The sequence below is a fragment of the Ctenopharyngodon idella genome, chromosome 17, assembly GCF_019924925.1.
Source record: "Ctenopharyngodon idella isolate HZGC_01 chromosome 17, HZGC01, whole genome shotgun sequence".
NCBI classification, from domain to species: Eukaryota; Metazoa; Chordata; class Actinopteri; order Cypriniformes; family Xenocyprididae; genus Ctenopharyngodon; species Ctenopharyngodon idella.
Genome location: NC_067236.1, coordinates 33,912,405 through 33,928,701, shown reverse-complemented (window position 1 = coordinate 33,928,701; position 16,297 = coordinate 33,912,405). Strand labels below are relative to the sequence as shown.

At 39.5% G+C, this 16,297-nt stretch overlaps 2 protein-coding genes across 51 annotated transcripts in view; both read right to left on the bottom strand.

Annotated features, from left to right (window-relative positions):
• Positions 1 to 9,529, bottom strand: part of fermt2 (FERM domain containing kindlin 2) — a 55,650-nt gene extending 46,121 nt beyond the window's left edge. For all 50 annotated transcript variants that reach the window (XR_007925763.1, XR_007925767.1, XR_007925769.1 and 47 more), the window contains exons 1-2: positions 9,292 to 9,529; positions 8,470 to 8,627 (exon numbers count right to left, since the gene is read on the bottom strand). Coding sequence is in view for 1 of the 50 variants with exons in the window: in XM_051866916.1 (XP_051722876.1) it covers positions 8,470 to 8,626 (157 nt within the window). In the remaining 49 variants the exon portion in view is untranslated. The remainder of the gene's footprint in view (positions 1 to 8,469; positions 8,628 to 9,291) is intronic.
• A 4,680-nt stretch (positions 9,530 to 14,209) lies between these two features.
• ddhd1a (DDHD domain containing 1a) overlaps positions 14,210 to 16,297 on the bottom strand; it is a 28,985-nt gene continuing 26,897 nt past the window's right edge. The window contains 1 exon segment of the mRNA XM_051866901.1: positions 14,210 to 16,268. Coding sequence (XP_051722861.1) covers positions 16,084 to 16,268 — 185 coding nt within the window. The 3' untranslated portion in view covers positions 14,210 to 16,083.

The window sequence follows — 16,297 nt, the reverse complement described above, 5'->3', positions numbered from 1 at the left end:
CGAGGAATAAGAGTCTTATCTAGAGAAACCATCGGTCATTTTCTAAAAAAAAAAAAAAAATTATATACTTTTTAACCACAAATGCTCATCTTGCACTGCTCTGTGATGCTCCACGCATTACGTAATCATGTTGGAAAGGTCACGTGATGTAGGCGGAAGTACTGTGGTAGGGCGAAAAACTCCATCTCATTTTCTCCTCCAACTTCAAAATCATCCGATTTTACCTTTTTTTGTAAAGGCCGTTTGACTTAGTCTTTGCACGTTCGCTTTGTAAACACTGGATCGGTACTTCTGCCTACGTTATGCGTGACCTTTCCAACGTGATTACGTAATGCGTGGAGCATCACAGAGCAGTGCAAGACGAGCATTTGTGGTTAAAAAGTATATAATTTTTTTTTTTTTTTAGAAAATGGCCGATGGTTTCTCTAGATAAGACTCTTATTCCTCGTCTGGGATCATGTAGAGCTCTTTGAAGCTGCACTGAAACTGACATTTGGACCTTCAACCCGTTGAACCCCAGTGAAGTCCACTATATGGAGAAAAATCCTGGAATGTTTTCCTCAAAAACCTTCATTTGTTTTCGAATGAAAAAAGAAAGATATAAACATCTTGATTAACATGAGGGTGAGTAAATTACCAGGAAATTTTAATTCAGAAGTTAACTAATCCTTTAAGACAATAACCTTTAAGTTATATTTTAGACCCCTTTTAGTAACTGGAAAAATAAAACTTTACTATTCCATACTGAATTTTGGTCAGTTAACGCTCTCTGAATAGTAATAAACATCTGAAAAAAGACTTAACAGTTAAAAAAATACGTCAGTCATTTATGACAAAGCCATTAAGTATGAAAACAATGAAAGAATCTGTGCGCAGCAGCAAAAAATACCAGGATGACGGCAACATCCAGGGAACAAGCCAAACGTCCGAAGTCATTTCCTGTTTCCTCTCCCACGTCACAAAACTGGGCTCGATATGCATGTGAAACCCCACCTAAAGCCCTTCTGCCCATAGTGGAGAATCTCGATCATCATTTGTCATCCAACCTCCGTTACGGTTCCTCGTGACTAACCAAACGTTTGGAACAACTGACGGTTCGGTCAACAGGGCTCAGATAAAAGTCCTTCCCAATGATGTCATCTTGAGCTCGCTTACTTTTTAGGGTTTCCGTTTCACATTCTAATAATATACGCTCCCTTCACCAGTATTAGTGAAGGAGAGCATGTGTGTGTGTTTCTTCACTGCCTTAAGAGGGCAGGGTTTCTTTTGGCCAGCACTCACAGTATGACACACTGCAGAGTCTTACTCTATTATAGACTCGAAGCGTTTGCCACAGAGTCTGTACAAAATGTGCCCTGCTTCATTTATGATGTCTCCACTTACTCTTAAGAAATATTATGATTTAAACAGCACTGCGAAAGGAAAAAGAATGAAGGAGGGGATGGTACTATATTCAGTCTCTGAAACATGACTTGTGTATGATGGAGAGACGGCAGACCAAAACTATCATTTTCAAAATCAATTGCAGATGGGTTGTCTGAACGACTAGTCGGTCTTGTGCCTGCTTCATACTGCATGTGAAAGCAGTGCGCTGTAGTAAACTACAAAACGTTGTCTTTTGAATAGAAAAACACTAGTACACTTTATTAAAAATTCCTTTAGTAACATAACTAGGTTTCCGCGAAGCAAACGTTGACGACATTGCGGGATCCATTCATAAAAACTAAATTTACTGTATAGCGTGTAATGTCACAGATTTTGTCAAATTTGATGAATAAATAAAAAGCAGGTCAGTACACTTAAATCAAATCGCGATACTGACTAGCGTCTGTGAATATTAAACCGCAAAAAGTGTCTCTGTGTGAATGAATGGCGCAGACGCGCGGTTTCATTTCTCATACACACACTGAAGCATGCGTGACGCTCGCCGTGTTTTTAGCCTCTGCCGCCTCACTATATGAGGACGTGAAAGCATGAACTTCATCTCCGGGGCCACCCTGAGAGTCACTTCATGAGCATTTAACCATTTCGTTTGAGAAAAACTATCGTCATATCATAAACACACAGAAACTCAAAAGGTCTTCACTGCAATCCGTCAAAATAAAAGTTTGGTTTAACTTGACAAACCTACATAACCATAAAATGCTTATCAGGAACGGGCCATTGAGATTACAAATTTGACAGACAAGACATGTAATTTACACTGACAGATGTGTATGGTGCTTTAGAAACATGTGATGTCAACCCTCAGTTATGGGCAGAACATTATCTAAATAAAAACTCTAATAGTAATTATCAGCATTAAACACATTCTTGCTAAAATAAGTGCTAAAGAAAGAAATCTAGAAAACAAATGAACCATCATCCAGATATCAGTCTCTGACACTTGACTTCCTCGTGTATCTTTTCTGAAGCACATGTTGAGTCAAAATAAGGTAGTGCAGCAGGTACAATTCCAGCCAAATCAAATAAACTTTATACTTGCTGTACCTCTGAACTGGCAAAACTGAAGGTCAGTGTCAAATATAAGCCATCATGGCTCCTGATCATTAATTATTAAATAGAATCTGCTGAAATGCTGTTTCAGGAAATGAGCACTGTAATCAATGAGAGAGTGCTTTCCTGGCATTTCCATTTATTCCATTAGAAAACCTTCAGATGTTCAGGACAGAGAACAGATGAACATGGGCGGCTATATTGAGGGTGTTGAAAGGTATAAAGGGAATAAACTTTTTTGCCAGGATTTAACCAAGAAAACAATTACATCACGTTGAGTAGGCGCAAAGCTCATGGTTCATGATGAGCAGCTACCTGACCACGGATTATTTCCATTCACAGCTTTGTTTTTCTTTGTCTGCGTGCAAACACTCTCCTCCTCCATCCTCCGGTCAAACAGTCGCACAATAACTAACATCATCACTACAACACACACTACACAGCATGGGCTCTTGTTCACACAGACCAGAGTAATCCTGGGAATGGTACTTGGTCCAGGGTTATTATAGTTACCTGAAACTAAAGCCATGAAAAATGTTACTTGAAAAATGTTGCTTCTCATTTTCATTTAGTTTAAACTGATGCAGTAAAATAACTAAAACTGAAATAAAAATTACTAAACTATATAGACATATGTAAAAAAATATCTCATAATAGTATCTCAACGATACTAAAATGACACTGACTTTCCTTGCGTTCAATTTACCAAATCAAAGCCTAATTTGAACATAAGAGAGGTGAAATGTCTTTTACTATGTGTCTCTGTCCAATTAATTGCACAGACTCTGTGCCGACAGAATTTCATGACGAACTGAAAATATTTTTGCACTTCCCATAACAAAGGTCTCCGCGGCATTGCTTTGGCAAAGCATCTTGCAAACTAGCTAAAATCGAAAGCGTGATACGATTTAGTGGCTTTAGCAAATCACAAAAGCCTGCAAATTAATTAAATAAGTATCTAGTCTGTTGCGCTGCATATTTCAAAGGGAAGTGCAAAGACTTTTTACTCTGAAAAGGGGTTGGAGCTCTTATTTTTGAACTCTCAAAGTGCACTAAATTGATGCATTTAACCTTAAAATGTCCAAATCTTTTGTTCCCCCCTTGGGAGGGTCTGAGGTCCTCTTCCACAGTTTCACAATATCCCTGAAAGTTGTGGTGCTAACTTAGTTTTCAGTCTTTTTTTCCCCTCAACATCAGATCTCGAGGCCACGACTTCTCATCGTGTGACCACGACATAAGGATGACTTTACCTCGACAAAATGACCTCGTGGCCACATCATATTACCACATTCCCATGAGTTGATACAACATGGCCATGACAAAACTAAGTGAACCGAACATGTCCCCTCCCGGTCACCGTGAAAAAATAACAGGAAATATAGATTATGTAGTATAGCCGAGCTCAGGACTCTTATTTATAGGCTAATTCTGGCAAAAGTGTTTCTGCAAGCATTCAAGTGAGTGAAGCAAGTTCATTAATTTGTTAGAAACGGACACGCTATTTGGAATTGCACAACTGTTGAAGTAAAGTGAACCTGTTGCACTTTTTCTCTTTTTAATTCATGTTTAAATGAACTGCACTGTAGTGTGAAGCTGAAACATTCAAACACATCAGTTCCAAAGTGTAGTGAAGACCAAACAACACACTTCATTTCAATACGCTATAAATGTAAATGAAGGATGTGCAGGACAGGCATATCAAGTCAAGGGTACAGAATGCATTTCATGAAACAGGAAGGTCATAAACGCCAGAGGCGTATGGCATCTTTGTCTTCTTAAAGCAGGACAGACTGGTCGAGCTTACAGTTATCTTACAAGAGTAAAATGAAAGTCACAAAGAAGAGTCATTCGACCCCTTTCCTCCAATCACAGAGCTCATGAAAACATGTGATGACGGTCATTTGAGAACAATTTAGAGGCATCTGTTCTTTATATGCACCAATGTTACAGCAGGATGAAGGGAAAGATTAGTGGCAAACAGCTCAAGAGAAAAACAAACAACAAATTTTATTCCTCCAGTTAACCCTGCCATGCAAGACACAGCTTCTTCATTCCTCAAAACAATTCTCACACTATGATGGTTTCACCTTATCCATTACTTCAGATCAGAGCTGCACGATTAATCGTTAAAAGATCCGTGATCTTGATTCAAACACACAAGCGATCTTATTCATAAATGACAACGATTCTCCTGCGTCTATTAAACCTTTGACAAGTACGATACAGCGAACATTCAGATCTGAGTTGGCGCTGCCGCTGACCCAGAGAGAGAAACAGCTTTACAGTCTTTTCAACCACACAATATTGATATTTCTGTGTTACAATAATTCATATTATCGCAGAACTGGGATAAAAGTTTATAGTTCAGATATAAACACTGATGTCTACGGAAGCGATCAAAATAGAGTAATTCACCTTTTGAAAGTAACTTGATGCTTTAAATAATGATTGTATCAATTACATCGTTACACCAGTAGGTGGCGACAAGAGACTGTTAAAATATGTATTTGTCATTGAATCATTCAAGAGATTTGTTCAAAAAAATGCTGATTCATCCAGTAATGAAACAAGTGAAGTATTTATGAGTCATTGAATCATTCACTCAAACCGTTTTTTTTTTGTTTGTTTGTTTGTTTGTTTGTTTTTTGTTTTTTTAATAATTCATTCAGAATAATTAAACATTTTTAAATAGACTGCAGAAATTAACATTTTGTTATTTTGTCTGTTCAGAATCGCGGAAGAATCGTGATCTCTATTTGAAACAAAAAACTCCTGATTCTCAATTTATCCAGAATCGACTTCAGATTCCACAGTATGTCAAAATAGAAAATAAGCATCAACATATGTGCATATTATCTATTTGGCATACCAAGAGCACAAAGCATCCAAGAACTCACTGTACTGCTGATCTGTTTAACCCTGTACAGCATGACCTATGAAGTAAGAAAAATCTGCTTTTTCTAAATGGAACAGTTTACTGAACATTTAGACAAAGTATTTAAAAGAAAACCTGCTTGTGTTTTTTGTTTGTTTGTTGAGTATCATATTTGATACACCAGGCTTTTATGGCTCATATAGTCTGATACAGTGAGAATATGGGGGAAAAAAACTGCCTAATTTTATTCAGAGCCCCAAACTGAGCAGAAATATTCAATTCGGTGCAGATGCTGATATTAATATGGACCAAAAGTAAAATGAAATTCTGATGCTTGTAAATCAATGAGATCTTTATAACACTATAGCAGATACTGACATACAATGCATATAAATATCAATATCTGCCAATAATATGTCTTAGTAAGATGATATTTAGATGCTTAGTTTTATGATCAAATCTCTGTAGTTTTAAAACATATAATGCAATACAATGATGATTGAGAGATTTTGAGACCTTCATCAAAAGATGATGATCATATTTGACACTCACGATTTTTCTATAAAATGATGTCTGGATAATCAAGTAAAGCGAAGCTGCTTCAGTCCAGTTGAAATATTACTAACAATATCAAAGTTATTCTTACGTTTACTTGATAAAATCAGCACAGATTTCACAGCAGAAAGACACGTGAAGCACGAGCTGAAGGAGGACGTTTGTACAGTTATACTAAAAGATCTTTTACTTTATAAAGTCTAAACTATCAATCAGACGACAGAAGGACTGTAGCAAAGTTCAGATCATGTTGATCATTTAGACGCCTTAGAAAATGATAGCTTTAAGGTTAATGAGCCAAAAGACAATATTTCTCAACACCAAAAGACATTAACGAAGCACAGAGGAGTACAACAGCATTTTTGTTAAGCTCCAAGCAGCATGTTTGTGTCACAGCCCTGAGAAATGCAGTTTAAAGTCTCTCTCTCTGATGGGTTAATAGCTAACATGTGCTCTAAACTAGCACAACCTCTCTCATACCAGCACTACACATTCCTGAAGAGTTTACAGGGTTAATGCATGAGCTTGGCTAACTAGCTCCTAATGACCATGACTAGATGAGTTTTCTCACACATTTACCCTCAAACAAAGCTGGGGTTTTTACATCTTTGGTCAAAGATGAAGGTAGAGCCACAGGAGGTCCCGGTGTGCCTCCTTCACCAGCAAAGAAGAAAACAACAGATGCCACAGCTGAGAGTTTACAGCAACACTTTGTTTTCAGACACTGTTAAGTGCCGACTGCGTTCAAGGAGTTGTCTCACCTCAGTGCTTCACGAACACACCGAACAACTCAGAAACACATCCAGAAAAATGTAGCTGCTAATAATGTAAGGGAGGTTCAGTGGACATGTGTTCTCCATCTTCTGTCTTCATGGAGTGGGAAGAGCATGGAAAACAAAGGCTGTTTTGTTCTATAGTTACAAACAACAAGGATGAATTGCAAGGAAATTGTCAGGAAGCAAATTATGCCACATTTAATATCATTACAAACGTTTGTTTTCTAACCAAAATAAATTAGTCTTAATATATGACACAAACGCATCCATTTAATAATGCAAAAGAATAATCGTTTTTTCATTAAATCTATAGGCTGATACCGGATATAAAACTGATTTATGAATCCACGCCCTTTCTATCAGTGGATTCTGAATGACTCATAAGCGATTTCAACAATATCGTTCCTCTGTGTCATTACCGCTAAAGCTGTCTATTGTCATACAGTCTTAAAATAAAGCTTTCAAAACCCTTTTTTTTGCAGTGATGCCATATAAGAATCAGTTTTTACCCCTAAAGAACCTTTCAGCGAAGCACAAAGAATCATTTTAATAATTTAAAGCACTATAAAGATCCTTAAAAAAGAGAATGTTGAAGGTTCTTCATGCAACCATCAATGCTAGTAAAAACCTTTATTTGCAAGAGTGTAGAATTAGGATGATTATTAAAACAACCCTTAAAGGGGACCTATAATGCTCCTTTCACAAGATGTAATATAAGTCTCTGGTGTCCACAGAATGTGTCTGTGAAGTTTCAGCTCAAAATACCCCACAGATCATTTATTATAGCTTGTTAAATTTGGGTGTGAGCAAAAACATGCCGTTTTTGTGTGTGTCCCTTTAAATGCAAATGAGCTGCTGCTCCCGGCCCCCTTTCCAGAAGAGGGCGGAGCTTTAACAGCTCGCGCTTCGGTCGCTCAACAACAACAAAGCTGGACAATCTCATGCAGCCGAAATGACGACGGTGTTCAGCCTTACATTGTTCAAACCGGAGTCGACACTGATGGAGAGACTCAGGAAGAAGTTACAACTTTTAGACGTTTCTGAATGGTTAGTGGATAAATTTATGTAGTTGCTGTGGAGTTGATTCAACTCATCCACTAGCATGTTAATCTTTTGTGTTGAATTGACCCTCGTTTGTGAAGCAGTCCGGCGTAAAATGACGGCATGACAACAACACTCTACTACAACAACTCTTCCTCTTCTCTAAAGCAGCCCAACATGGCCTCACCCCCTTTGTTGTGTGTTCTCAAGGGCGGGGTTTATGTAAATTTTAGGGTTAGTGATGTCACCAACCTGGGAAGAAGCTCGTTGTAGTCCCTAACAGCCGTTTGTTGTAGTCCTTAAACAGAGAAAATATCTCCCTTTGCATTGAACTTTGAGCGTCGTAACTTTGCAGATGCTCAAACAGCAACATTACACACTAACTAAAGTTAAAAAAGTGAAATCATAATCAAGGACCCCTTAAACAATACAACTTAATGACAGCTAACCACCACAATACTGTTGGTAGGCTTTGAACAAATATCAGCTAATTAAAACAGTCTGGTCGATATCAGTCTATTATTAGAAAGCACCATGAATCACATGAAAGTTTACAGAGGATGTCTGAATGCAGTGTATGATGAATTACAGTTGAATCTGTGTGCTGTAATTCAGTTTCCAGTGAATAATCATGTGTAAGGCGACCATGAGTCAATGAAACCGCAGTAGACACGAGCATCACTCGGCTCAGCAAACTCAAATGAAGGGTGGAACCCGTGTACGTACCAAGTTTCTCCACGAGTTTGAGCATCACACCGCCGATGTGAATTTCCCCGGTGACTCGGAGAGACACATCCCGGTTGAGGTCCGTCACATGCATCTTCAGTTCCCATGTCCCATCCGCGTAGCAGCCATCCGGCATCCGTATACCGTCCAACGCCATCCTTTAGAAACAGTGGCAAAACATCACAACCATTATGATCTACTTCAGCAACAAGTGTCCAACAGGCCAAAGCAAAGCCCTCGAGATTGAGACACAGATCTCAAGAGATAGCGAGCTGCCCACCTAGATGACATTTCTGGACATTATAGAGAGCACACACACCACATTTTGAGTTAATGTGAGCAGATAAAATAATACTTCATCAAGTAAATGTGTAAATAAACGACTAAATAAAAGCTCTCAAATGGATAAGAGTATTAGAATTACTATATAAATATTAGATATACACTGTAAAGTTTGTCACATTTAAACTGAATGGAATTAGTGTTATTTCTAGATGTGTGTGTGAACTAAATGTAGTAGTTTAATAAATGACATAAACCTGCAGCTCCTGCGACTAACGGTCAATCTCTGAGCTAGGGCTCGGGTGACGTCAGCAGCCCCGCTCCAAATGCCAACTAAATAAAGACAGTCGGTCAGTGAGAGAAAACACACAGAAACGACCGCGAAAGTTAGTTTACTCGCTTTCTGGCCGAATACGAGAGTAGGTTTCCGAAGCGAAGTAGCCAGTCGGGTTCGAGCAGTGCAACGGTGAGGGTTTTATTCAGAGTTGTGGAGTACGCCAGACAAATCCTGAGAGGAGTGAAATCATAGCGTTCACTAACCTTCACAAATACGCCGAAGCAAATCCACAAAACACCAGTTCACTTCCCAGAACTTCAACAGTCTGCGCGTTTTCTTTCCTTCAGCCGCGTATTTAATCCTATCATGAGGAAGGTTCCCGAGAAAAGAAAAATCGCCAAAGTCCAGCGACGGAGCTCCTGAAGGGTTTTGCGTTAATGGAGTCCAGTGGCCGTTCTCTCTCCCTCACACACACACTCTCTCTCTCTCCTCGCGCCCGCCCTCAGATAACGTCACTCACGCTCCGCTCGCGCTTTCCGCTCCAGTCCATCACTGCAGTCGCCATTCACCTCTACATGACTGACGTCTTTCTTATGGATACTAATGTCAGTTATTTTTTATTAGTTCATTAAAAAAATTACGGAACCATTTGCTTATTTTTCTTTGTGACTGTTTTAAAAAGCTGAAAACATTTATTTCAGGGAACGTTCTCTGAACTAATGCGTTCTCTCACAGTTATGATCTGACGTTCTTTAATAATGTTCTCAAAACGTTAACAGAAAAACATTATTTAGCCTACAGGCTACTTCGTTCATGGAACGTTTTAACGTTTATTTTGGATTTCTGGCTAACATTTTTTTTTTAAGTTAGCTACTAGGCTATACTTGTTTCAGAACTTTCAGAAGACATCCCATAATGTTTGCAAAGTTATCAAATGGAATGTTCCATTAATGTTTGCATTTAAAACATAAATAAATCAAGTTTTGAACGTTCAGAGAACATTCAGAAATAACGTTTTCATACCTCAATGGGAATGTTAGCAAAACGTTCTTACACTAAAATATTTTTTTCTCCCCAAGTCCTGGGTTGAGCCTTTTGGGTCATTTTTGGGTTATTTTTACAGTGTCTGGGTAGTGTTTGTGTTACCCAGCTCTTGGGTCAGACGTAACCCAGTGTTTGGGTAGTTTTTGTGTTACCCAGCTCTTGGGTCAGACGTAACAACCCGGCGTTTGGGTAGTTTTTGTGTTATTCAGATCCTGGGTCAGACGTAACAACCCAGTGTTTGGGTAGTTTTTGTGTTACCCAGATCCTGGGTCAGACGTAACAACCCGGCGTCTGGGTAGTTTTTGTGTTACCCAGATCCTGGGTCAGACGTAACAACCCGGCGTTTGGGTAGTTTTTGTGTTACCCAGATCCTGGGTCAGACGTAACAACCCGGCGTTTGGGTAGTTTTTGTGTTATTCAGATCCTGGGTCAGACGTAACAACCCAGTGTTTGGGTAGTTTTTGTGTTACTCAGATCCTGGGTCAGACGTAACAACCCGGCGTTTGGGTAGTTTTTGTGTTATTCAGATCCTGGGTCGGACGTAACAACCCAGCGTTTGGGTAGTTTTTGTGTTATTCAGATCCTGGGTCAGACGTAACAACCCGGCGTTTGGGTAGTTTTTGTGTTACCCAGATCCTGGGTCAGACGTAACAACCCGGCGTTTGGGTAGTTTTTGTGTTATTCAGATCCTGGGTCAGACGTAACAACCCGGCGTTTGGGTAGTTTTTGTGTTATTCAGATCCTGGGTCAGACGTAACAACCCAGTGTTTGGGTAGTTTTTGTGTTACTCAGATCCTGGGTCAGACGTAACAACCCGGCGTTTGGGTAGTTTTTGTGTTACCCAGATCCTGGGTCAGACGTAACAACCCGGCGTTTGGGTAGTTTTTGTGTTATTCAGATCCTGGGTCAGACGTAACAACCCGGCGTTTGGGTAGTTTTTGTGTTATTCAGATCCTGGGTCAGACGTAACAACCCGGCGTTTGGGTAGTTTTTGTGTTATTCAGATCCTGGGTCAGACGTAACAACCCAGCGTTTGGGTAGTTTTTGTGTTATTCAGATCCTGGGTCAGACGTAACAACCCGGCGTTTGGGTAGTTTTTGTGTTACCCAGATCCTGGGTCAGACGTAACAACCCGGCGTTTGGGTAGTTTTTGTGTTATTCAGATCCTGGGTCAGACGTAACAACCCGGCGTTTGGGTAGTTTTTGTGTTATTCAGATCCTGGGTCAGACGTAACAACCCGGCGTTTGGGTAGTTTTTGTGTTACTCAGATCCTGGGTCAGACGTAACAACCCGGCGTTTGGGTAGTTTTTGTGTTACCCAGATCCTGGGTCAGACGTAACAACCCGGCGTTTGGGTAGTTTTTGTGTTACCCAGATCCTGGGTCAGACGTAACAACCCGGCGTTTGGGTAGTTTTTGTGTTACCCAGATCCTGGGTCGGACGTAACAACCCGGCGTTTGGGTAGTTTTTGTGTTATTCAGATCCTGGGTCGGACGTAACAACCCAGTGTTTGGGTAGTTTTTGTGTTACTCAGATCCTGGGTCAGATGTAACAACCCAGCGTTTGGGTAGTTTTTGTGTTACCCAGATCCTGGGTCAGACGTAACAACCCGGCGTTTGGGTAGTTTTTGTGTTACCCAGATCCTGGGTCGGACGTAACAACCCGGCGTTTGGGTAGTTTCTGTGTTATTCAGATCCTGGGTCGGACGTAACAACCCAGCGTTTGGGTAGTTTTTGTGTTACCCAGATCCTGGGTCAGACGTAACAACCCGGCGTTTGGGTAGTTTTTGTGTTACCCAGATCCTGGGTCAGACGTAACAACCCAGCGTTTGGGTAGTTTTTGTGTTACCCAGATCCTGGGTCGGACGTAACAACCCGGCGTTTGGGTAGTTTTTGTGTTATTCAGATCCTGGGTCGGACGTAACAACCCAGTGTTTGGGTAGTTTTTGTGTTACTCAGATCCTGGGTCAGATGTAACAACCCAGCGTTTGGGTAGTTTTTGTGTTACCCAGATCCTGGGTCAGACGTAACAACCCGGCGTTTGGGTAGTTTTTGTGTTACCCAGATCCTGGGTCAGACGTAACAACCCGGCGTTTGGGTAGTTTCTGTGTTATTCAGATCCTGGGTCGGACGTAACAACCCAGGGGTTGAGTTATTTATCGCGGGGTTTTTGCGCCCTCTTCAGGAGAGAGCAGTGCAGCTCTGTCAAATTGGTGCATGTCTTCAGTAAAATACAGGTTTGTGTACATTTAATTTTATCTAAAAATTCGTTATTGTTCTGTATATCGTTTAATTCTATGCAAAGCAACATACAGGGGTGCGATGTGAGTCACCTTAAAGAGTGTCGCGTCGCTCTTTTCACATGATGGAAACGCCTGATGCCGTGCATAAAATGTTGTTCTCAGAATTGTACACAGATTATTTATGGACAGGTTATGGAGTCAGTCACAGCTTTTTTCAGCTACGAGTGAAACGCAGGTGTCGGTCTGAAGTTATCAGTTCCCCCACCGAACGCGAGTCATCTCCGGCACGAGATCCAGAGCCGTTACGGTGGAAACAGGACAACAGACACTGGTCCATTACTTGAAATAATTAATTACTTAAATGTTTAATTTTTACTTCTAACATTTGTTAAACGAGCTTAAACGTAGGCAATGTGTATTTATTGGGTTGCTTTTTTGTAGAACATGTTTTTCTTAGCTGGAATCAGACCTTGGAAAAATTGTCACATACTGTAGCTGCAGATTATTATTCCTATTAATGTGTGAAATTCACCATTAAAAAAAACATTGTTAAGCAGAAAAATAACAAAATGCAAATCTACTGTTAGATCTTGTTTTCCAGTCATCATTCACTTTCTCATAGGCCTATAACTATTTCTAATGAATACTGACATCAGTTAACTTTCCTTTAAAAAAGGCAGACCAATTGTCAGTTTTGAATGGGTTATTTGTGTTTAAATTATTGCCATCTCTGATAACAAAGAGTTAACAGTAGCCTAATAAAATACACAATTGTCGAATTAGTTATTCAAAGCTTTTCCATGGGAGTGAATCCAAGAGTTAACAGGCCATCTGGAATATTATTTCACTACTGGAGTGTAGGAACTGCCTTTTATGGGAATAAAATGTGGTAAGATACCTATGGTTGACTAGAACTAGTACAAATTACACTGAATAAGCCCTATAATCCATTTGTCTATCTATCTATCTATCTATCTATCTATCTGTCTGTCTATCTATCTTCTCTGCTAATTCTGTATTATTCAGGTTTGCTATCTAAAAGATTTGGTTCCATCAACATAACTATAGTAGCCTGTGATGGAATTAAGTTTTTTCTTTTAAGCTAAAACCAGAATATGCTTTTTCAGATGTAAAAATAAAAATAAGGATAAGCCTTTCACCCAAAAGCATTTCAGTATTACAAATACAGCTCAAACATGAGTTGTCCAGCGTAGAGGAATCTGGGCCTCAGCCGTGGACTGCATCAGAAGAATTTATACCCTCTCTGCTCTGTTCTGGCAGGGGAGCCATTGCCTTTTTAGGCTGTGTTTTAATTACCGTGTAAACAGGCCGTGAGGCAGAGCACAGGGAAATGAAGAGGTGTTTCTGTGTGTGTACGAGCTGTGATGGGAACTTACTCAATTTGACCTTGAAACTTTAGAAATGTTTCTATAAAAGTGCTCTTGTATTGTTGAGGACGTTGTTTATCAGGGCTTCAGCTCTTTGAAGCAGTACAACAGCAGCAGCGGTGCTTCCTGTTAATGTGAAATGTACAATTTTTATATATATATTTGCTCATTATGATGTAACAATGATTGTCTCTAAAGACATAAAAAGAGCAAATATAGGCCATTTACTCACTCAAAGCTTATGCAAAGTGAATGCAAATCTGCTGGTAGCTGTAAAAGGAGATGCACTGAAACAAAGATGGGCTGCTGGAAGATGAGAAGTGTCAAATGATGGCTGCCATCTAGTGGCCAAACTTTGTCTGAGTCACAGGTGCTAAATGCAGTGTGCTGAAGGATGCTCATGTAATACGTGTTTTAACTCTCATTACTCGCCAGAAGTGCAATTACATTGAGATCATAATCAGATGCAGATTTACTTATCCCACACACTTCATCATAGACACTGACCAGTTTTCAACAACTTTATTATTATTGTTTTTTTTTATTTGAGCACTGAAAAGAGCAGCAAAGTTCAAACAAGAGCAATGTTGCCCCGCTATGAACTAATACATACATAAACGTTGTACCCAAAAACAGGTAAACTTAAGCTATTTATTTCTCTGTTTTACTTGAGAAACCCTTAAGAAAATGACTGCTGGTGCAGATAACCAAACATGGATAATGCCATATATATATATATTATATATATATATATATATATTTGACACAGGAAAACACAATATTTGTCAGATGTCACTGATATAACATGCAACCCATTTCACAGATAACCACACACACTCACACTCTCTCGCTCACACACACAGGCACACACACACTCACTCATTCTCACTTGCACAAACACAAAAACGCACACTCACAACACAGACACACGCACACAAGAACAGTGATTCCCAACTTAAATGTTGAGATGTTGACAAGACTTTGCTTTGTGTATAAACCTGTAAAACAGAAACATAAAACTTGTGTAGTACATATATGTGTTATCGTTATCGATTAATGTTAACTTTCTCTTTATTTTATGGAGTTAATCTTATATAACAGACCTCCAATGTCCGATTCTCATTAAAACCTCTTTATCTGGTGATGTTTGCATTGTTTTTGTTCCTCTTCTGTAGGTCACTTTGGATAAAAGCATCTGCTGAATGAATAAAATGTAAATTTTTCCTACTTAGTGATTCTTAAATCGCACCACATAAAACGGCAAATCATTTACCACTGTTGAATGATTTCATTTATAAATAAAAATAGGCAGTTTAATAACAGTAACAGCAAAACTCACTAAGATCCAGTGTAACACGAGTTAATAGGAACACGTTTCTGTAGTTGATAAAGTTTATGATGGGCACGTGGGATACATAAGACAAAAACAGGCTGGGAAACACAGGTCTAATGGGTAAAAAATAAAAAAATACAGATAATGCCACTCTTGCCAGTCTCAATCTAAACCAATTCACTTCTTATTGTCCTTCACGTCTTGGACATTTCTGCTCTTAAAGTGCAGGTGAACAGATGAACCAAACACCAGTATCAGTAGCATCGACACTTTTCATAAACATGTGACCTATATGGACATATAAACAGAGGAACAGGAACATGAAACTACACGACAGAACAGTCTCGAGCCCCATCGCACTTTAACCTGCAGACATGACATCTATAGAGTCTAGCCTAAATACCATGTTTTCCATGAGCTAGCGTCTACATGTTAATAGTGTTGTTATTTGTGGCACATATAAACACTAAAACTACAGTACGAGTGAAGGGACAATCTTCCCGAAACAGATTGCAGCCCATGCCAAGTTTTGTGAGATTCAATGATGGAATGATTTGGCTATAAAAACTGTGCCAGCAGCAAGTGGAAATCTCTTCCCAAGCCATCCATAATCATTCATAATCATGTGCACCGAGTCAATAAAATAAATAAATTATCTAGTTGTGAGGGCACAACGAACCCTTCTGCATAAAAATACAACTGTGTTAACAATAAACATTTAGTTATGCATATTGTTAAACATGTTATTGCATTAAACAGACATTGATTTCTCAGGTCAAAACAAAGGTATCTATAAAACGTACACATTTAAATAAGTGCCGGTCATTATTAGGGGTTTATCATGTTCTGCTGACCAATAGAGCCGCGTGAATGTCTGTGCGTGTCTGCTGCATATACTTCCTACGGATCTTCTTTGGACTTACATTATATAAAAAATATTACAGTTTCCTAATAATGCAGCTTTGCATAGTCCAGCCTCTGTCCGTACGGAAGGCTTAGGAAAGAAACTCAGAGGCACCAAGTGTTCTTTAAAGTGTCCTAGGATGGATCAGTCTTTATTGTGTGAGGCGTTTCCTGCCTGCTCTGTGCTCTGTTGTTTGTATATGAATGTCAGGAGGAACAGGGCGACGTCGTGGGAGGTCCAATAGGCCGTGTGTGAGGTCACAGCTGACCAATAGCGGCTCTCCACCAAACCCTCCCGAAGCTCGAAGTCCATGCGATGCTCCATCTCAACTGTGACACACAACAACCAAAACCATGAG